This window comes from Lissotriton vulgaris, chromosome 3_1 (assembly GCF_964263255.1).
Source record: "Lissotriton vulgaris chromosome 3_1, aLisVul1.2, whole genome shotgun sequence".
In the NCBI taxonomy this organism is placed as follows: Eukaryota; Metazoa; Chordata; class Amphibia; order Caudata; family Salamandridae; genus Lissotriton; species Lissotriton vulgaris.
The window spans coordinates 472,957,366-472,980,292 of record NC_141689.1 but is presented as its reverse complement, the minus strand read 5'-3'; the positions used below and the strand labels follow the sequence as shown (position 1 = coordinate 472,980,292).

The 22,927-nt window shown below is 49.6% G+C and overlaps 1 protein-coding gene across 1 annotated transcript in view; it reads right to left on the bottom strand.

Moving 5' to 3' along the window:
- PPWD1 (peptidylprolyl isomerase domain and WD repeat containing 1) overlaps nucleotides 1-22,927 on the bottom strand; it is a 399,690-nt gene that overhangs the window by 110,875 nt on the left and 265,888 nt on the right. The window contains exon 7 of the mRNA XM_086960692.1: nucleotides 8,294-8,483. Within this exon, the coding sequence (XP_086816818.1) occupies nucleotides 8,294-8,483 (190 nt within the window). The remainder of the gene's footprint in view (nucleotides 1-8,293; nucleotides 8,484-22,927) is intronic.

The following is a 22,927-nucleotide window of genomic DNA, read 5'->3' as shown; positions in this document are numbered from 1 at the left end:
TCATTCTGCCCCTTGCAGTCAATCTTCATCAAGCTCATGATTGATTTCAATGTTGACATTTCGGCCTGTATATGTATCCTTTGAAGCCTTCATCAGGACAGCAGGGGAAATACACCCTTGAGACCTCTTAATGGTAAGCAGAGGTACTTGTATACGGCCTTCGTACTGATGGCAGAACAGGAAAGAGATAATTCTCTTATAATGGTACCTGGGTCAAGGAACCTTGGAGGTACACTGCACCCAAGGTGGCGTTTGGTAGAGCTGCAACTGAAGTCCTTAAGAAAAACTTAGAAGTAGACACTTGTTTTATTTGCAACAATAGCGAATCAGCTAGCTGTAAAACTAACACTTTGAATGTATCTTTGAGAAAATCGAGAGCAGCGTATTGTAAGAAAGGCAACTTAGTTACATTTCTCAGCAGCAAAAACAGAGTTTGGTAGATTTATTGCTTAAAGCATGTCAAAGGCGACACATCCCATCAAGACAGTCGGCTATAAAAACATGAAAGATGTATCCGAATAAATCAAATTTGTGTGATGACATGCAGGTCTTAGCGCTCCGCGCTTCTCATCCTGCCGCTTTCTTGTAAGTGTTATGAGGAACTAATGTCATGCTGTTCGTTCGGTTGGAAATCAGATGATGAAATGCTGAGCCGCCCTGGTTTTTTTAGCATGTAAACTAGCGGTTAGTCTCAGAGCAGCATGTTAACTAGACCGCTAGTATCTGCTAAACTGTTTGACTTTTGCTGCTTGCCATTGACACTGATGCATTTAATCATAACCACAAGTGAACACATTCAGAGTGCAAGAATATTAATCACAGCCACTCTGTGTGTCAAAGTAAGGATACCTGTTGTAGGAGGGTAGGTGAGCCCGCAGGCGCACGGTCCGTGGTGCCAGTGGTTCTATAGATGAGCAGTGAGAGCAACAGTTAGCAGCGGCCTCCTAAAAAATAATAATTGGCGCAGGCGTTTGTTTTTTAACAAATGCAATACTTATCGGTTCTCTTACACACAGTCAGAGCTGCATTCCACCATGCGATTAACGTTCGATATCACAAAGATCTGGCGATCTTTGAAATTGGTGGGAAATAAACAAACGATGCTCATGCTTGATAAGTCCGCTGGCGCCCTAAGCAGCAGAACAGACGATGAAAGTCCACCCTGCAAGTGGGGGTAGGTGGATTGTAAATAACCTATATAAAATATCAGCTTCTTGATCGATGGATGCGAAGGTGGTCGGTGTAAAACATCCTTTGCAGTTAGCAGTCTTCAATTGTCAACGTCACGGTTGAGACTTGAGTGACATTATGCCATCAATTTGAGGTTTTGCTTTAAGCTCTGGTATGTCGTGTTTTCCTCTTTAAAACGTGGCAGCTAAATAAATAAAATACGTTCTTTAAATTATAAAAAATGTTAGTTATTTAAAACAGCTAAAGAATGCACTTGTATTCTTCATGTGTTTTACAAAAAGAGTATTCAGTGCTTAGCCTGGAGCGAAATTATATCTTCTATAGCTGTTCCTAAAGATGAAAGGAAACACGTCGTAGTTTGAATGAAAGAAGGGACAGAGAGGAGGAAAGGTGGGAGGAATACGGCCTGGGGGAAGCTGGCTGGGGAGGGGTAGCAAAAATCCAAGTAAGGCTGTGTGCGGGGAGAGAGAGGGGAGGTGCTGGAGCTGGGGAACAGATGGCCGTGAAAGTTTATGGCCCAAAAGCGCGTGCCTGTGGCCACGTGAACTCGAAGAAAACCGCACCAAAAAACCCTTGGTTTGACGAGTATTTTGAGCACTTGAATTCTCTCCATTTTCCATTCCTTCGGAATGGAAAAGGCGAGACCTAAAAAAGCAATCAATACCAGTAGACCACGCTGCACCGAAACAGGGGTCCTGTGGTCAACTGCGGAATCGCCCCTATTAAGACCCTTGAGGGGTGTTTCACAATTGAGATTGCCTGTTCTGACACCAGGCCCCAAGAAGTGCTAAGGAGCGCTGCTTTGCGGGGACACTTACTCCCTGAATTACCCCTTGACAACTAGGCTACCCACAGGTGTAAACTGCACGCCCTTTGTTGCCCTGGCATTGCGACCTAGCACTCATGGCGGAGGATCTTCACATGTGGTGACCATGGGCAAATACATCCGCAGGCGGGACCCGGATCCTAAGGGGAATGCTGGATCTTTTTCGGATGGCGAGGGGGACCCCCCCCCCACTAGCAGCGGTTAAGGACCCCTCGTAGCATTACATACTTTAGGCCATCACAGCATCTAGAACAGTGTCTCTTAAGTGATGATTATAAGTGCCTGGTGGAGAGGGTTACCACTACTAAACGAGCGCTGGCAGAAATACTGCCTACACTTACCACGACAAAGGAGCAAATGACCACTTTGGAATCCAAAATTCGTGCCTTAGGGCTCAGAGCGGAGGACGCTGAAAATTGCTCCCATATTTGGTCCAGTCGTAATATACAAATGGTAGGCCGGAAAAATAGAAGGACCCAGTATGATATCCTACCTGGAGCAGTGGCTACAAGCGGAAGTGGTGCAAGACCAATCTCTGCAATATTTTCTCTTGAAAGAACACAACGGGTACACTACACTGGCGCCTATGTTGGGGCCCCAACAGAGACCGACTATTCTACTACAAAGAACCCAACCACATTCTAGTCCAGGCCAGCCTTTAAGGAATACTCAGAGTCGACAATGCTATAGCTCAGATTTTCCCAGACTTCTCTCAAGAGATACACAGACAGAAAGACACATTTCAGGAGGCAAAAAAATGTTTGGACAACTAGATCTTCCCTACCCGATGCTATTCTTGGCTGGATTGTGGGTGGCAGCACCTGAGGGTGCTAGATTTTTTCGCTCTCCCCAGGAAATAAGGGACTGGTCAGACTGACGCCCGCAGCAGAGCCCACTGGAAGTCCAAAGAGGAAGCAAGTAAGTCGCTCTCACTCTGGGTGTAGAAGGTTGACACGCAGGCCTGTCACAAGTTGTAACACAACTACGTACAGAATGTGGTGGAAGTAGTGGTGCAAATCAGCAGAGGGGGACATAGGCCCCTCGATGACTGAGCTGGAGGCTGCAGCAGGTGATTCTGACTCGGACCAGGGATCCATCAGCTCTGCAGTTTCAGGCCTTACACTCCCCAAAGTGATACCAAGATCTTCCGACGACCATATCTAACTACCTGGACAGCCTTATACCTAGACAGAGGAACTCATCCATGGAGCTCCATTATATGCTAGAGGGCAACGACTGCTCTGTATGGAGATATATCCCAGGGCTACATCAAGTTATCCTTAGATTAAAGATGGATAGAGGGGTTGGTGCCTGAGGGGATCTCTTGATCATTCTACCCCTCCCCCCTTCTTTGAGAACCACAGGGGAACTCCCATAACTTTACCTGTCCTGAGGAGTGGGCGTTGGGGAAATTACTTTTTGTTAAAATGTTGTGTGTTCGTGCTACACAGGGAATTGCTGGCTGCTGTCAATAAGCAGAGGATGGGAGGAGGATAAGCCCATACCCTTCTAATATGTTATAGATTGCAGTATCAGTAACATTCTTTGTTCTCTGTCCTCTACGAATACATTTCTCTGCACTGCGGACATTCATCGGTCAGTTCACACTGCTGAATACCTGGCCTGCGCAATATCCGATCATAGCCCTGATCTCATCTGTTTGCAGAAGACCCACCTCAGACCCTCTATTCTTACTTGGAGACTTAAGCCAGAATAACTGGAGGACCAGGTTTTTAGGGTAGGGATCAAGGACAAAATAGTGTGGGATTTTAATGATAATGATGACACTGCCTCCTCTCCCCAAGTGGAGTGGGACGCCTTTAAGGTAGTCCTACTAGGCCAGTACATTGCAGAGCTATAGGAGATTCTGTATACTATACTGCCAGAAGTGCTAACTGCTGAACAAGGCCTAACGGATGTGGAACTAAGACTGGGAGGCCCGGAGATACAGCCTGCCCTACTGGAAGCTAAGAGTCAGTAGTAGTCCAGAAAGAGCAGCTTCGATGCTTTGACTTTAAGAGGTATATGGACCGAAAGCATGCTGAACGAAACAAGTCATTGTCACTTACAGCATGGCTGGCTAATCCGACCAAGTGTGGCTCTCCTGTAGTCGAGTTGGATGATGAGGGAGGGGACAAAATATAAACCCAGGAAGGGATTCATGACCTCTTTGCTCAATATTACACCACTTTATATCGTAAAGTTCCGACATTACATCCTGGCAAAACAGATATACTTAGAGATGCTACGTCTCCTGTGCCTCAGCGAGGAAGAGGGGAGGACCTAGGAGGGGACGTAAGCCCCCCAGGAGATCAGAACAGCTTTTAAAAATGTAGCCCAGGATACGATACCTGGCACAGACAGTTTCCAGGCGGAATTCTTTGCTGCATACCCGTCACAGAATTAGTACCCAAACTGGCTGCCTTATATACTGTAGCCAAGGCCACAGGGTCCCTGCCAACCACCACAGAGAAGTATTCATAATTCCTATTCTGAAGCCAGGGAAACCAGGACATGATTGTTCAGAATATAGGCTGCTCTTAATGTTAAATATCAACTATAAAAGACTAAGTAAGATACTGGCGACCAGGTTGCTGCCCCTCATGTCCAAATTAATTCACCAGGACCAGGCAGGATTTACACCAGGCCAGAACACGGCCATAAACAATAGACAACTGCTGAATGTTCTGAATGCTGTAGACTATGATCTGGCGAATGCAGTAGTGTTCGCTGTGGTCATAGAGAGGCATTTGACAGCCTAGAATGGCACTACCTCTATGAAGTACTGGCACACGTGAGACTGAGAGGGAATTTCCTTGCTTGGACAAGACTCTTCTACATAAATCTAGGGAAAGGAGAGTGTGTGTTCCATAAGGAGTCAATATTGTACTTGTTGGGATGAATGCCCGTTCTTTCAAAATTTCATATAGAGGACATGACTACTTCAGGTTGCAGTGTGACATCTTTATTGTTATATTGTGAAACATGGACAGCCGACACGTGTTTCGCCCCCTATTGGCGAATTGCGCCGGGGCTTTCTCAAGGCTATATACACAAATGCAGCTTATAGTTCAAACGTTTCCATATTGTCAAGATTCCAAAGACAAGAGTTTGAATGCTCGCAGAACAATTTTCTTCTGTACGATTGCAGAAGGCTGGAGAAACGTGCAGTCCGGTCCCTGCTCGCGGCTCAACGGCATTCATCCCAACAAGTACAATATTGACTCCTTATGGAACACACACTCTCCTTTCCCTAAACGTGCTTTTTCTTACGAAGCTCAAAAGGTCAAGAGCTTCGAGTGTGTTTCCATCTACCCAGAAAACCAGCTTATTAAGCGTTGTTTAGTCTTGGAATCCTTGGACCTTCCTGCCTTGCTAGTCTTCTACATAAATCTGACTGCCGCATTCCGTACAGGGAAAACCATCTCTGAGAGACATATGGAGGAGAATGAATAGGACAAGTACTACACGAAAAGAACCAAACACCTCTTCAACTTAACTCGCCCGTCTCCAAACCAGCCAAACCCACAATTCCTAGAAAGCAATATCTGTCATCCCAATAGTAAAAAGATGGGAGACAGCCTCTTTTGAACTTTAACAACCCCATCTAAATGTAATTATGTACATCTGTTATGTTGAGTGGCTGGCCTCGTGTCAGACAGCAACAAATGTGTCTGGATGTCATTTACTAGACACCATTAGTTGTCAATCCTTTTCAATCTTTCCTCTCATATCCTTCTTAACACGTGTCACTCCTAAAGCAGTTAAGCACAAAGACTTTAATCAATGCATTTAATACACCCCATTACTTCTCCATAACCCTTACTCATCAATTGGCATGAATTCTGGACTCATGTTGTTTAGCCATCTCATTGCCACACCACTCTGCCTTAAAAAAGAAACACAAGTGAAGCTTTTCCAGACCGTACCTTCTCTTTTCAGGTCTGTTATGATACATTTCTTGGTATTTTGCCTCTCTGTGCCTTCAGTTTCAGGCAGTCAGTGTCCATCTTGGCGAGTCTAAGAAAGGGGCCTTCCCACTGTGAAACAACTTCTCTATAATTTCTAAAACAAGGGTGCATTTAAATGGCTTCCATATCTTCAGGATTGTACACTCTCAGGTACCATCTCTAACCATTCTGTCCTACGTGAAGCATGGTGTCTTAGTCAGTTAAACATTTCAGCTATGCCTTCTCTCAGCTGCAGTCCTAGATTGGGGTTCAAGACTGTTGACGAGTTAGGTCTTTCCAGTAGGAAGATAACTAAGAATGACATTCTTCCTTAAGTATTTAGCAGATCCAGGTTTCTAGTACTCAGCTGCATTCATGCCAACTGTACTGTATTCATGTCAGTGTTGTGTCACTTTCTGCTGGTTGTTGACAAGAGCTGGTCTACTCCAGTTTTATCTTTTTACCTCTTGAGTTGAGTGAGTATCACAGACTTCAAAATTTAATTTAGTGAAGGTTTATTCCCACTGCCCATTCACAGTCTTCAGTTTCTGCAACGTTGTATACATCTCCTTTTCACTGTCTAGAAAACTGGCCCATCATTGAATTTATACCCTGTTCAGACAAAACAATCCACAAGTATATTAAGCATGTCTCTCTTTTTATGTCCACTAACATTGGTCAGCGCTTTACTTTATTTTGTTTACAACAGATTTTATTGATTTTCCGTAGTACCAGATGGACCAAGCCCGCAAGCAATGTACATTTGAAGGACATATTGTAAAAACTCTAAGTACTGAAAATGTTCCACCCTTGAGGTCTGCGGAACATCAGACCAGAAACAAAGTAATCCCCTTACATTAAAATTAATTTCACTGCTATTAAACCCTATGGTGCTTATGTGGCACAGGTGCGGCTATACAGAGGGATGCACAATTTTCTTTGCTGGAGGTGATTTGAGTATTTCCAGTTTGTTCTGGCTCCTTTGCTTTTAGGAAAAAAGCTGTATTTCTGTACCAACACAGAAAAATATGGAATTCACAAACCATACACACAGAGCGTGTCTCCTATAGTGAATGGGGAATAACTACTGCTAGCAAGGGAGGAGTGGGACTCAGGATCCAGTCAGTTAAAACATGTAAGCCCTGACCTCAACTGGCTGGATCCGGAGTCCCACTCCTCTCTTGCTAGCAGTAGTCATTCCCCATTCACTATAGGAAACATTCTGGATAAACGACACTATTCCGAGCTCAGGAATCCCACTCCGACTCTTAAAAGTCACAAGTGTTCCAGCTTGTTATTGTGACATTATTCCAAAGAAACCAAAACGCCGCAGCCAGGCTCATATTAGACATCCCACGCAACGAACACATCTCTGGTCACCTTAAAGACCTCCACTGGCTACCCGTCAATAAGAGGATCACTTCCGACTGCTTACCCACGCACACAAATCACTCTACGACATCGGACCAGATTGCCTCAACTCTCGACTGTCCTTCTACATCCCCTCCCGCCAACTACGTTCTTCCAGCCAAGCCCTCGCCACTGTACCTCGCATCAACAAGACCACCATGGGAGGCAGATCCTTTTCATACCTAGCTGCTAAAACATGGAACTCACTCCCCGCTTACCTTCGCCTCACCCAGAACCACCTAGCGTTCAGAAAGCAGCTTAAAACGTGGATATTTGACAAATAATCCTCCTCCCCTTCCTAAGCGCCTTGAAACCCTCTGGGTATGTAGTGCGCTATACAAATTTTATGACTTGACTTGACTTGACTATGTGGCAGGCAAGTTTTCCTGGGTTCTTAGGAGGGAAAAAGAGGGCTCTGCTCTTGCGTCTCTCACTTCGCAAATGGAGTTCAGGTTTAGTAAGACCTTGATCTTCACTATTCTCTCTTTCCCCCGCCCTGGGTATGAACAGAAGAAGGGGTATGCTGTCGTCCTTAAGATCAGGGGTCCATGTGTGCCCCACTGTTTAAAGCCTTATAACTTGATCTTCACTGGCGTCCGCTGAACTGCTATTAGGTTTGAGCATCAAAGTCTCTATGGAATTCCTAATATCAGATGACTCAGGTAGTGCTCTCCCCTAATATGAAGAGTTAAAAAAATTAGAGTTGTGTGCACACAGGGGGAAATAAAATTATCCACTAGGACAGTGACTAGTATTATGGATAGCAATTTATAAATGCAAATATTCTGAAAGTAGAAAAATGCTGATCGGACTATAAAGCAGTTGGAAAACAGGATTTGATCAGCTTTAAGTAAATGTAAGCATACAAGAAATTTGTGAGTAGAAGTGAAGAAATGTGCCTAGAAATTATACATACCAAATAAAAACGGTTCTTTTTGAAAGCTGTGCAGACAATTGTTGGGTCAGCTTGGACACTCATAAGAACAGGATTATCAGATGCCTTCATCTCCACAGTGGCAGCAGCTCGATGCTTTCTGGCTACACCTTGGAACATGGCAATTTGTAATATTCTGACATTTTCTTGTTTTCCAAGGATACGGACACACCTACACAAAAAGAAAAGAAAGCTTACATGAAAAATAATCATACCTTCCAATAAATGCTTTCATGCTCCCTTTCGAAAATATCGGCGTCAATGTAGACAATCAAAATTATTGAAACCAGCTATTGCATTTTAATTAACATTATTCCAAAGATTTTGAACTTAAAACTTATTTTTAGGTCGCAGCCTACCAGATAGCCCCATGTCTGGTTTGCTAAATACATTTTTTGGAACATTCAGAAAGTTGACCTAGGAATGCACTCTGCACGTTGCTTACTATTAGCTTTGTGATTTGTAACTCATATTTTCTGGCTTTGTATTTGCTGCCTTTTTTTTCTTTAGGCTTTCCATTTTGAGTTCGTCACTTCCGTTGCCCAAAACTTGTTTACTGTATTTTTCCATCAACTCGCTTTCTGTAAACAGGTCTCTAAATCTTGTTCTTATCGGGTCACGTTTGATGGGCATGCAGAGGTCAAATGTCAAGCTGTGTCTTCAAAGAGAGCTTGGGGTTTACTTTGCTTTTGCGGACTTTAAAGTGAGAGCGTTTTCTGGAAAGATGAATGCCGATTACTCTCCCCATGGAGCCCGCTCGTGCCCCTCCTTTACAAGGTTTTTTACAAGGCTGTAACATAACCCTTCAATAGCACATCATGTAACATTCTGATGACAGATTTTTATTTTAGCTAGATAGGTAAGCAGGTTTCTGCTTTTAACACAGAGGTCCGTTAGTCACTTGTAGTTAATACATTGTAATCCTTCTAATACAGCACAGTGAGCTATGAAGAACTTATGTCTCCTACGCCTTGTAGCCCTCACTATTTTATGCAACAATCATCTTGTACATTGATTTACATACTTGCAGGATTTAATGTCAATGGTGAATATGTATGTTATTTAAAGTACTCAGACACATTGCACTGGGATATGTAGCGCTATGAAAGAAATAAAATTGTGGTATTTGCATTGTCATTTGTGCAACTACTAAGCACATGTGAAGTGATAAGTTGTGAGTCTTTCTTTCCCCTCTTCCCCTCCTTTCCATTTGCATAGATGTGAGAGCCTCCAGACCGCACCCAGCCAGGATCGGACTAGAACAAAAGGAGAGCTGATGGCCCTTTAACTTTAGCTCTGGCCCAGACGAAGGCAAAATAAATGAAGTTCCCTTCCTGCCTGCATGTTGCTGCTTGGAATGAAAGCAGACAACAGTACAGGCGCTACTGAACGTGTCCCAGTGTCGGCAAATTACACCAGGAAAAGTTCAGCATAGGCAAAGTCGTCACTCACAATGAACCCCACAACATCTCTGCTCTTACTTCATTTTCAAACAGCAATTGCAGTGACACCAGGACAATAAAAACTCATGGAAAAATTAAATCTACTCTAATGCTTCAGTTTACTTTTTAAACGATCAAAAATAACAATTCATTCACTTGCACTAGCGGATACCACACACTGCCTAACCAGAATATAATTTTTTTTACAGGACCCAAGAATACTTAGAGTGACACTGTTCCTTTCCTAGTAGAGTATGGCTTACGAGTTCGAATCTGTCTAGGGGGAGAAGGAGTGGGGATTGGAGAATTGGAAACGTTAAGTACAGCCAATGAGACTTCTGCTTCAATTTGTGGAGACCTCAAGGGAACTTGCAATATACAATCTGAAATTGGATCAATCAGTTGCTGGGTGTCAACTAGGGGGTCTTCAATCAAAGCATATCGAGGTTCCAATGATAGTCTCCTTTGGGTGAGCTGTATTTCGTGGTTAAGAACGGACTCAGCCCACAGGAGAAATGCATCGAGGGTGCCCACAGGAGAAATGCATCGAGGGTGCCCACAACCCCTGGACCCCCTGACGACTACCCTTGCTCATGATGGATTTTTTGGGACAAAATAGGCAAACAAATATACACAAATATTACTAATATCTTAGACGTGCAAAGAATGTCCAAAGAATGTCCCATGTAACTATTAAAAATCCCACTAACGAAGTCCTTAACGACTTAAGTTCACCGATGAAAGGGAGGTGGCCCTGCCCTGTCTCCTCCTGGTACTCATTTAATTGAATACATGTGAATAATTCTGAGGAGGGCCAAGATTATTTTTTTCCCACTGGGGGCACGACATCAAAAATTTTCGAAGACTAATGCTTTGTACTGTATACATTATGTAAATACACTGTACTCTGTGCCATCCCGCTGTACTCTACGCCACGCCAGTCTACACATCACTATGCCATTCTACTCTACTCCCCTCTACTGCACACAATACCAATCTATGCTACTCTACACCACTATGTTGTGCCACACTCTATGCAACTCCACTCTGTCACTTTACTCCATGCGCCACTCTACTCTATGCCACTGTGCCACTCTGTGCCGTGCCACTCCACTACATGCCACTCAGTGCTACTCCACTCAATAAAATGCCTGTCTACAGCACTCTATGCCACGTCCCTGCACTCCGCTCTGTTACTCTACTTCACACCATTCTATGTCAATCTACACCACTCTATGCCATGCCACTCCACTACAGGTCACTCTGTGCTACTCCACTCCATGCTACTCCACTCAATACAGTGCAAGTCTACGGCACTCTACATCACTCAACTCTACGCCACTCGTCTATGCCACTCTACTGTACTCTACATCATTCCAACCCATGCAGAAATGCAATAACGCTGCTGTTCAACTTAGCTCAAAGACATTGGCAAAGCCAATAGCGCTCATATTGGTGTAACGGATTGGCTTTGCCAATGCTTGTTTAAATACATATGTCAACAAAGAAAGCATTCATAGTTCATTTCGGTAACTTTCCAAGTGAGGCTCAGCAAAAAGGGGAGTCCTCTCCTTCCCATTATACTAGCAGCTGAGAATCAACCGAGGGAAATCTTCTCGATTGTCCACAACTTGGCATTCTCCGACATGACATCTCTCAAGCCCTCCCCGTCCCAGGACCTTTGTCACTCTTTAAATAATTTTTTTATCGAGAAGATTGCTATTATTAAAGCCAATATCCCCTCACCCCCCCCCCCGACTTTTGTTGACCCACAGTGTCCTCCACCTAAAGGACAACTTGATGCCTTTCCTCCCTTGACTAAAGACTCCTTGACCTCGATAATCCCTCTTGTTAAATCCGGCTCCCCATTGGACACTTGCCCTGCGCACATCCTTCGCCACATCTATACAACCTGTCCAGACCCCCCCCTCTACTTCCTCAACAGTTCCCTTTCCCAGGGGGTTGTAGCCAATCCACTGAAGACAGCTGTTATTGTCCCCATCTTAAAAAAATCTGGCGCAGACCCTTCGATCCCCGCCAACTACCGCCCTATCTCCCTCCTACCATTTTTGGCTAAGGTGCTCGAACGCCATGTCACCAGGTCCTTGAGCACCTTTGTGGAGGAGTACGGGATTTTGGCTCCCACCAAGGCCGGCTTCTGCCCCGCACACTCAACGGAGTCCGTAGTTCTTTCGGTCCTTGACAACCTCAGGGAGGGAATGGACACCAACCAGGCCCAGGCTTTGGTTCTCCTCGATCTCTCAGCCGCCTTTGACACGGTTGACCATACCATCTTACTCTCCCGTGTCAGGGCGGCAGGGATCGGGGGTACCGCTCTGGTTTGGTTATCCTCCTTCCTGAGGGACCGCACCCAGGCTGTTCGCCTGGGTAACTTTTCTGCGGACTTCCGGAAAGTTCAGTGCGGGGTTTCCCAAGGTTCCTCCCTTTCACCCCTCTTGTTTAACCTTCATATTGCCCCCCTTATTTTTTCACTACAGCAAATGGAGGTCGGCGTATACAATTATGCGGACGACCTTCAACTTGTTTTCAATCTGTCTTCTTCCCCTGCTTCCATCTCAAACTTCCAGTCTATTAAGATTTTTATCCAGGACTGGATGAACTACAACCACCTGAAACTCAATCCGGACAAGACCGAGCTGGTGTTGACGGGTGGTTGCTCCAGTCCCTGGTCTTCACTTTTTTGGCCCCCTTCCCTAGGTTCCACCCCAGTCCCCTCTACCTCAGTTAAAACTTTAGGTATCAAACTCAATTCTCAGCTCACTCTTCACTTCCAAGTTAGTTCTGTGGTGTCTTCCTTCTTGTCACTGTGCACCATCCGCAAGGTATCCCGCTTTTTTTCCTTCGATGCCTTGAAAATGATTATTTTAGCGATGGTCATTTCCCGCCTGGATTAAGGCAACGCCTTATATGCAGGTATTCCTGCATATAGCCTACGGCGTTTGCAGCTGATCCAGAACCAGGCGGCACGGTTGGTGTTCAATCTTCCGAAATCCCACCATGTAACCCCCCTTCTCAAATCCCTACACTGGCTTCCTGTCCGTGAACGCGTCCAGTTTAAGCTTGCTTCTATCTATTTCAAGCACGACTGGGCGCGGCTCCGGCCTTTATAACATCTGAGATTGTTCCCTATGTCCCAACTAGGGAACTTCGCTCCTCCACGCAATCCCGGTTGTCAGCCCCCCGTTTTCGGAGAAAGAAATGGGGAGGATCAAAGTTTGCAACCCTCGCCCCACTCCTGTGGAATTCCCTTCCTTTGGAGCTCAGATCTCTAACTCTGTACCCTCAATTTCGGAAGAAACTTAAAGCCCACTTATTTGCCAAATGTTTTAACTAGACCACTTGTTGTTCTGCTCTGTCCTATTCTGTCTTCCCCACTCCTACTCTGGAGATCTGTCTGTTGCAGCGCCATGAAACCGCCGGTGAAAGTGTGCTATACAAATATTTTAAACTCAAACTCATCACCTTATACTTTCCTGCACTGTGCTACCATGCACTCACGGGGAGGATCTGCAGCTTAACCCATCTTCAGCATACTATCTAGAGGGAACTAGAGGCTTGCCAAAAACAAAAGAACACTAAATTGTGTGCGCTTTCCCTAATGATAGGTTTGCGATTCACAGAAGTATTAACATTCAATCATAAAACATCTAAAGGTTTAATTTTGTTTGGACTATTAGTCAAACTCCCAAACAAAGAAACACGGGTCAAATGTGAGATGATACACCATAACAGCACCATCACCAACATTAAGACTTACAATAAGGGTGACGTGGAGCTCTTGATTCCATCCCTGGATTTAGTAAATGTGTGACTATATAGCCCTCACCACGGCCGCGTGCAGTAAATAATCTCCTCTTGGGAGGTCGTATTGCTCCTGCAGGGTCTGGTACGGTGTTAGCACCCCGTCGGTATAGAGGTCTCCCACCATCTGTAGTCCAGCCTCCTCCCAAATTTGGAGGCACGACCAGTCTCCACCATGTGGTAGCGCTGTTATCATAACTATTGGGATTTCGGGCGCATACGGGTGCTCAGGACCGGCTCGTTTTTGCATGCGGTTCCAACATAGTCTCAGCGTCCGTTCTTCATGGGATAGCCCTCTGAGTATTAGCCTCTGTTGTAAGGTTATATACGCCAGCACATGGCGGGGGGTGCCAATGTCCCTCTCTTGTTCCGGACCCCGATATACCCTTGCCACCTCCTGCGTGAAGAACTGTAGTTGTGCTGCCAGGTAATAGAGCTCGAAGTCAGGGACCGCCAGTCCTCCCTCGTTCTTCGGGCGGGTCAGAGTCGCCAACGCTATTCTCCGCCTGCCTGTTCCCCATAGGAAGGATACTATCCGGGATTTTAGGCGTTTAAAGATTTCTCCTGGTATCCATATAGGAAGGGTCCTAAAAAAGTACAACAATCGTGGCAGGGCAATCATGTTGAGTAGGGATACCCGGCACGTCATGGATAAAGGGAGGGCGGCCCAGAAGGTCATGTTGCCTTGCAATGCTCCGATACAGCAGCCTATATTGCCATCTAGTAGATCTGCGGGCTCATGGTAGATATATACCCTGAGGTAGTGTAGACAGTCAGGCTCCCAGCGTATCTCGGGGCGGGCCAAGGGACACCTCTCCGCCTTCCGGAGGGGAAAGAGGCAAGTTTTCGCCCAGTTCACTTTTAAGCCAGAGACACCCCCGAATCGCGCCAGTAGGACCGCCGCACCCTCCACTGCCTCTTCGGCGTTATCCAAGAATAGCAGGAGGTCGTCTGCGTACAATGATATATAGTGGTGGGCCCCTCCAACCTCCAACCCGCGGTAATAATCACCTCTACTAGCCAGTGCCGCTAACGGCTCCATCGCAAGAGCAAATAATAGGGGAGAAAGTGCACACCCTTGTCTAGTTCCCCTGTTCACCTCATATCGATCCGATATCAAAGCCCCCACTCTCACCGTAGCGCCTGCCGATGCATAGAGCACCTTTGTCCATTGTATGTAACCTTGGCCTAGGCCAAAACTATGCATCACCATGTACTAGTAACCCCACTGCAGACTATCGAAAGCCTTCTCTATGTCGATCGCCAACACCATAGGGGCTCTTGCGGTCGGCGGAGGATCCGCTATTAGCCTAAGCAGCCTGCGAATGTTGTGTGATGTGTTTCTGGTAGGAATGAAGCCTGACTGGTCCCTATGGATCAGACCCTGCATATGGGCTACCAGTCTAGTGGCTAGGATTGTGCTTAAGATTTTATAGTCTGTCGTCAGCATTGATAACGGTCGGTACGAAGCCGGATCTGTGCTGTCTGTACGTGGTTTTAACAGGGGAATCATGATCGCCTCGCGCATCGAGTGGGGTAACTCGCCCCTCTCTTTGGCTTCATTATATATTATTTGGAGTCTTGGGGCTAGTAAATCTATATATTTCACATAAAATTCGACGGGCAGTCCGTCCATTCCTGGTGTTTTATTGCGCGCCATTCTCTTTATGGCCCCTCTAATTTCTGTTAAGTCGATCGGGCCTCCGATGGCTTCAGTTTGTTCCTGCTCTAGGTGAGGCAGCTGGATCTCGGTTAACAAGGCATCTATCGCCTCGTTTCGATTCTCCAAGCCCCTCCTATACAGCCTTTCATAATATGCTCTAAAGCAATTCAATATGTCCGGCTGGGTGTTGTAGACTTCGCCACCCGATCCTTTCAGGGATAGTATCGGGGTATTGCCCCTATTGGGGTTGGCCAGCCAGGCTAGGAGTGTCCCTGTCTTATCCCCCTCAGCAAGAGCTTTAGTCAAATATGTTTTGTAATCGAAGCTACGTAGGCGCTCTACCTCCACTGCCACCGCCTCTCGCGCTGCACATACCCTTTCTTGTAGGTCGGGGCGGTTGGGTCGTTTTTTCTCTGCATCTCTCAATTTCCGTTCAGCCTTGTCTAAATCGTCCACTAGTGTCCGCCGTGCACCCGCAAATTTCCCTATACAGTGCCCCCTCACCACTACCTTGAGTGCATCCCATTCTGTAGCCCTGGAGGAGGCAGTCCCCTCATTCTCCGCAAAGTATTGGGAGATTCTGTCTTCTAATGCCGCGTTGAATGGCGGGTCATCCAACGTATCTGGTCGAATCCGCCACGTCGGGATCAGCGTAATTTCGTTCATCCAAGCCAGCGTGAGGAGTAAGGGGTTGTGATCTGACATCGTGCGTGCTAAATATTCAGTCCGGGCAACCATCGGTAATACCGGCTGGGAGCACAGGAAAGCATCTATGCGGACGTGGAGGTCGTGTATGCTGGAGTAGAAGGCATAGTCCCTCTCTGTTGGATGTTGCACTCGCCACACGTCCGTCAGGTCCCACTTCCCTTGCCAGTTTGATCTGTGTTTCGCTAATCTGTGTACTGGGGAGGCATGCAGTGGTGGGTGTGATCTATCTAAGGTGGTGTCCTCGATAGAGTTGAAGTCCCCCCCCATCAGTACCGGTCCAGTAAAATAGGTAGCTAACAGCCTGGATAGTCTAGTGAAATATGATGCTTGCTCCACGTTCGGCGCATAAGTGCTGCAGAGTGCTATATGGCGACCTCTGAGCAAGCCCTCGACTGCTACAAATTTCCCATCTGGGTCTACAGTGTGCCTAGTGACCTAGAAGGGAACCCCCGCACGAATCCAAATTAGTACTCCCCTGGCAAATGCTGAATACGTGGTGTAGAACAGGTGACCCCTCCATCTCCTTTGTAGTGCAACACCTTCTTTTTTAGTTAAATGGGTCTCCTGCAGAAAGGCAATGTGAACCCCTCTGCAGACAAGGTAGGAATGTATCTTGTGCCTCTTCGTCATTGAATTCAGACCCCGCACATTCCAGGACACACATTTTAATGACCCCACACTATCCATTATGCCGGTGTAGTTGGACAAGGTCTATTTCCAGTAGTGACCAGACGCTAGGTATGACACCAGCCCCGCCTACCCCCAACAATCCTACCCCCACCCCTCTCCGAGCTCCGTTCCCTCCCAACTCAGTCCCTCCCCCCTCTCCCCATACCATGCCCTGAGTTACCCCAACTTCTCCGGGCTCCCCCCCCCCCAGAACAGGACCTAACTGCAAAAGAGTTACCCCCATCCACACTAGTGAGCAACGTGCTCTCAAAAAGTCTTACTCCGCAGTCTGTACTGCGGTGGCCTTATGGGCCTCTGGGTGCGTGTACTAGCTTCTGCTACGTTCAGTTGCCTTCCCTGTTCCCTCGCCCCTCAATATGCATCTAGACTCACGTTAGTCCAGTCTCACGGCTGCCTGCTCAAGTGTTCGTGCGCGCCATACTAGCTAGACTGTCGCAGCCAGTCCCCCATGTCCCAGTTTCAGCTGCCGAAGATTTCTTCTGCGGTTTGCGGTGTGACCTTCGGACCCCTCGTGCTGTCCACTTCTGACAGTTCAGTTTGCGAGCCCGTTCTTAATTCCTCCGAGACCGATTCTCTCTCCAGCGGCGTCGATGCTATGCCAGAAACCTCCTTCACCGCTTACAGCGCCGCTTTCCGTTCCTCCTCTGTCTGAGATTCCGTCGGTTTTTTCGAGTTCTGTCTACGTTTCCGGAGCCTCTTGGATTGTCGTACTGAGCGCAGTTGGAGCTCCTCCTCAGCTCTGAAGCGGGCCCCATCCGTCCCAGCCTTGTAAGTGTCCCACCAGGCCCATGCCTCCGCCGATGTTGTGAAGAACAAAGCTTTCCCATCTACAAGTATTCGGAGCCTGGCTGGGAATAAAAGAGTACTGCAGTCCCTCTGTGCGCAGTTATTTTTTAATGGACAGGAACGAGGCACATAGTTTTTGAGTTTCAAAGGTGTAATCCGGGAACAGCGTGACTTTACTGTTATCTACCTGGAAGGGACCCGTCTCTCTCGCTCGCTGCAACAGCCAGTCTCTGTCCCTGTAGTGGAGCAGTTTGATCACCACCGGTCGTGGGGGTTGACCCGGTTTCGGGGGCCTGGCTGGTACACGGTGTGCCCGCTCTAACGTGAAGAAGGGGGATAGGCCCTCCGGGGCCACCAATGTCCTCAGCCAGTCGTCTAAGTAACCCATCAGGTCCACCCCTTCTTTTTTCTCCGGAAGGCCCACCAAGAGCACATTGTTCCGCCGACTGCGATTTTCGGCGTCCTCCGCCCGTCTCTCCAGCGCCTGTATGCGGTCTAAGGCTTCCGTGAGCCTCCCTTCCATTGCTTTATGTCCCGGCACGATGTCTTTCAGAGTGACTTCCGCTTCCTTGACCCTGTCGGCTAGTTTCCCATGGTCCGCCCTCAGGAGCCCCAGGCCTGTCGATACCTGAGCAATGTCCCGGTGCAAGGCGTCCTTCGTGGCTGCAATAGCTTCGAGGATCCTGTCTTGCATCAGCTGCAACTCCGAGGGGGGCTGCTGCGCGTCCTCTGAAGCCTCTGTGGTCGGGCCTCCATCTCCTTTTGGTCCCCGCGGTTTCCCCATCTCGCCTCTGCAGTACCAGCTGGCCCTGCCAGGGCAGTCGGTGGCAGTGAGTTCACTCAGCAGATGGCTGATTCGTACCCCTTGGCAGAAGCGGGTGCCGCCCAGGCGGTGGTGTCTCATTCTGCGGGGTCGGCGCCCCCTTGTTGGTGGTGCTTGTCGGGCTCCAGGGGCCTTGCCGCTATGGCGGTGCGTTCACCTCCCAGGGGAGCAGTAGGGGTGTCCGTGGCAGCTCTCCCCAGTGATGAAGCCCAGCCGTGTTCGGGCCCTTTTCCTCGCTCGGCCTGGGCCCCTGATCAGTTGCTTGGGTCACTTCTCCTCTAGATGGCTCCGCACTGCGGCCGTTTGCCTCACTGGCTGCTGTGCTGGGCCTCCGATCGCCCTCCAGCGCGCGCAGGGGGGAGCAGGCCCCAAAGCCGGGGAGTCGAGTTGTCGCTCCGGGACCGGAGCAGCTTCACCTCGTTGCCGCCTATCACCAAGGCTCTACACTGGCCAGTTGTAACTAGTCGGAGGTCATACCCCCGTTGGTTGGAGGCCCCGAGGCCTGGGTCCGGGTGTAATGTTCCTGGGTGAGGTGGTGTTCCCGCTTGTCAGCGCTCCCCACTCCCGATGTTCCGCACCAGCCGCCCGGCGATGGGTCGGGCGCCCCCTAGTCGGGCAGGGTGCACCTCCGGACCGTCGCGGGCCCCGATTCCCGCTCCGGCAGTCCCCGGGATCGGAGTGCACCCGCAGGGCAGCTGGGTCTAGATCCGGGGCATACAGTTCAGTTCCTGGTTGGGTAGTGCCCCGCAGAGGATGTCCAGGTCCCCCACCAGCCGCTCCAGAGTCGGGTCAGTCGTACGCCCGGGCAACCCCTGGGTGCTTCCCCCGCTTCTCCCTCACCTCCGGGTTACAGGGCCTCAGGGTCGGAGCCCCCAGCAGCCGCCGGTCGCTATTGTCTCAGCGTCCTGGTAGTCCCACAGCGAATCCCTGCTGACGTCGCGGGTTCTCCGGTCTGCTTCCCGCTCACTCGCGGTGTTGCTCTCGCCGCTCCTCCAGGCGCCGAGGCGCCACTTCCAGGGGGCTGTAGGCCCTCAAGCCAGGTAGTAAATTTCCGATCTCTCCGGGCTGGCACCCCACCAGGCTGCCCGGGTTCCGCACCGGTGCCCTCAAGGTCCGGATCCGCCGGGGTGCCAATTGGGTTCAATCCCTCGCACTCTGGCCCGTAGACTTCGCACAGTTGGGCTCCGGGTCAGAGCCGACGACAGTCCACAGCCGCCGACCGCCTCCATGTCGCCATTTTGTGCTCTGTCATCTCGGGCACTCCGTGGCCAGTAGCGCTCGTTGTGGTTGTCCTGCCGGCTTGCCACTCGACCAGGGCAGGCACAGATGGAAATCGTGGGATCGACCCGAGATTCACGGGGATCCCACATCTGGTTCCGGATTTAAGACGGATAAGCGGGCTGAGGGTCGGGAGCCTCACTAGGCTGCGTCCGCTCTCATCGGCTGCTAGCCATGCCTCACTTGGAGCAGCCATCTAGTGTGTAGGACCTGGGAGACAGTGTACCTGGATTGTCCGGAGGTATCGGAGGCCACGGAGGAGCTAGAGGGTGGTGTTTGTCGCCGGGCCTGGAGACATTGCTGGCCTGCAGATTGGTGCGGCAGGAAGCGGGCGCCATTTTGGGGGAGGCGCCAGTTTGAGTGGGACTAGCACTAGTGTGGTGCACTCTCGAGGCAAGTGGTGAGCCTGAGAGCGGGGGACACGCCAGACGATAGTGAGTGGGGCGCCTGTGGGTCCCTAGTGGGACTCAGAGTCGGGGACTTGTGAGGAGCTGCCAGGAGAGTGCGGCCCCTGTTGAGGCGCTGATTAACCTCACAGCTGCGGACGGACCGACCAGGACCGTAACAGGTGCAGCCTTGTCGTGGTGGTGCTGCACGCAGTGGGGAAGCCATAGAGCGGGAACGCCCAGGGACTCAGTGGCCTTCATGTGGGCACCTACCGGCGTGTGCCTGGTGGGGTCGTGGCGTGCCTGTACTGGCCCTGCCGAGTACCATCAGTGAGGGGCACAGGAGGTCCTGCCAGACAGTGCACCAGAGAACCAAGGACAGTGGTGCGGTGCCCCAGAACAAGCAAGGAGTGGCAAGGGAATCCCAACACTGACCAGGAGACGCTGAGGGCGGGTTGAGCGCCCCTTAGTACCTGTGGCTGGCACAAAGTAGATGGTTTATCCCCCCAACCCTTGGGCCTGGGCATCGGATCCCTGAGGATTGGGCTGCAGAACTCCAGACGTCGCTCAGGAAGGGTGGGCCCCAGGGGGATGTTCTGTTAGCCACGCAACACAGCACTCTTTCACTTAGACAGTGGGAGGGGGGCCCTGGTCCGGAAGCCCTGCAACTGGTTGTGCCCTCATAACCTGCGGACAAGCTTGTGGATGCCAACTGCTCAACAGCTTGTGATGGGCCAGTTGTGGGACAAGTCGCAGCAAGGGCACATGTGCACGGGGAGCTTGGACCCCCCCACAAGGGCACCAAACTGGAGACATGGAGCCGCAAGCAGCGGCCCTCTCGGCCAAGATGGACTCTGTACTTGCGGCCGTGGAGATGATTGGCACTACCCTGGAGCAGACCAAGGAGTCCCTAGAACCGCGGATAGACAAGGTCACGTCGGACTTCACCCACCTCCATGCTGATCACCGTAAGTTGGCTGAGAGAGTTACAGCACATAGTCAAACACTTCAAGAGCTTCAGCCCATTACCCAGAGTCACACTTCAGCACTACAAGACATGATCGACTGGGTCCATGCGCTTGAAGACCGGATAGACGGTGCGGAAGGGCGCTCCCGGCGCAATAATATCCGTGTGGTGGGTCTTCCGGAGGGAGAGGAGGGAAGAAACCCGGAGCATTATGTTGAGCGCTGGTTGCGTGATCTCCTGCCCCAGGAGGCGTTATCTCAACAATTTGTCGTGGAAAGAGCGCACAGAGTACCGGCACAGAAGCACAGGCCGGGGCCAGGCCCCGCCCAGTCCTCTTCAAACTTCTTAATTACAAGGACAGGGACGTGGTCCTGAGTGCAAACTCTAAAATTAGGCGACCTGAACGTGGCCAGCAGTCGAGGTTATGTTTTTCCCAGACTTGAAGGCGACTGTGAAGCAATGAATAAGTAACTACATGGCGGTGAAGAGTCAACTTAGGGAGCTGGAGCTGCCTTATTCCCTGCTGTTCCCGGCCAGTCTGAGAGTGGTCACAAAGGAGGGGACTTGTTTTTTCAATTTCCCGGCAGACGTGTGGAATTGGCTGGAGGAGTCGGGGCAGTGGACAGGAACGAGACCTTCAGGTACAGAGGCCGGAGGTACTTGAAGAGGTGGCAACCCATGGGACAATGCATAGCAGTGACCGCATGGAGGCCTACATGGGCAGTGCTCCGGGAACCAGTGGCGCGTCGTCTTCATCCAGCGCGATCTCCGATTACTCGAACATGCCAGTGGTGACTCCACAGACTGCTGACCAAATTGAGTGATATTATGTCACAGTGCTAAGTTTGGACAAGGTTTACACACACTGGCCAAGAATTGCTATTCACCCTTTTATATGTTTGCGCACATGTCGTTGTACTGTACTGTGTACTGGTGGGTCCTAGGATCCTACCGGGGCACATTTGTAACAGGGGACAGCCTGCTGCGCGGGGGTGGGACACAAGGCGTTTGATGCCACTCTCGTCTGCACTCGCAGACTCCTGCTGCTGCGACTCGCACCAGACCTGCGCGTTAGTTTAATTCACGACACGCTACTGCACCTCCCGTACTCAGGGGAGACATGGGAGGGGGAATAGTGCAGACAAGTCACCGCTATCACACGCACCCCACCAGGCAACACACTGGAATAGCTCACCTTTAACTGAAGTTTTTGAGGTTTGGACGGATGCCCATTCGGGGATATGCCCTATTTGTTATACTGTTTGCAGTTGTTATATTGTTCACATGGCAGTGCATTGATATGCTCCCCTCAGGCCACAGCCCAGACCCCCTGGTGCAGCCACTTCACCCCACGCCACGCCACGCCACGCCTAACTACCCAGATTGATGACGACACACACTAATATTGTGACCTGGAACATACGTGGCATGCACTCCTACAGGAAACCCACATAACCCAGATGGAGCTTGTCAGACTTCGCAGGCGTTGGAGGCGACAAATATACGGCACCACCTTTTCAGCGCACGCGCGGGGCACACTGATCTGGGTGCGGGCGGGTATTCCCTTCAATTGTGAAGAGGTGGAGGTGGATCGGGAGGGCAGGTACACGCTAGTGTGGGGGAAACTGAATTGTCAAGATATGTCGTTGGGATCATTATATGCACCTAATGTGGATCAACAGTCCTTTCTAGCGAGACGGACGCAGCTCCTACACCCCTATGCTGAGTTCCTTGGTTGCTAGGAGGGGACTTTAATATGGTGCTGGATGTCCAGTTTGACAGATCTTCCCCCCCCTCTGTGCCGCAGCGACGGAGTCCAACGCGCAGGCGCTTAGGGACTGGCTCACACACTGGGTGATGCAGGACCTGTGGAGCATACTCCACCGGACAGATAGGATCTACTCCTACTACTCCGCAGTACATGATTTGCATGTCAGATTAGACAGGCTAGTGGGTTCCCAATCATTGCTCCCGCTTATTGCAGAGTCAGAATACCTGGGGCGGAAGCACTCCGATCATAACCCCATGTGGTTTCAGATCGGCTGGGAGGC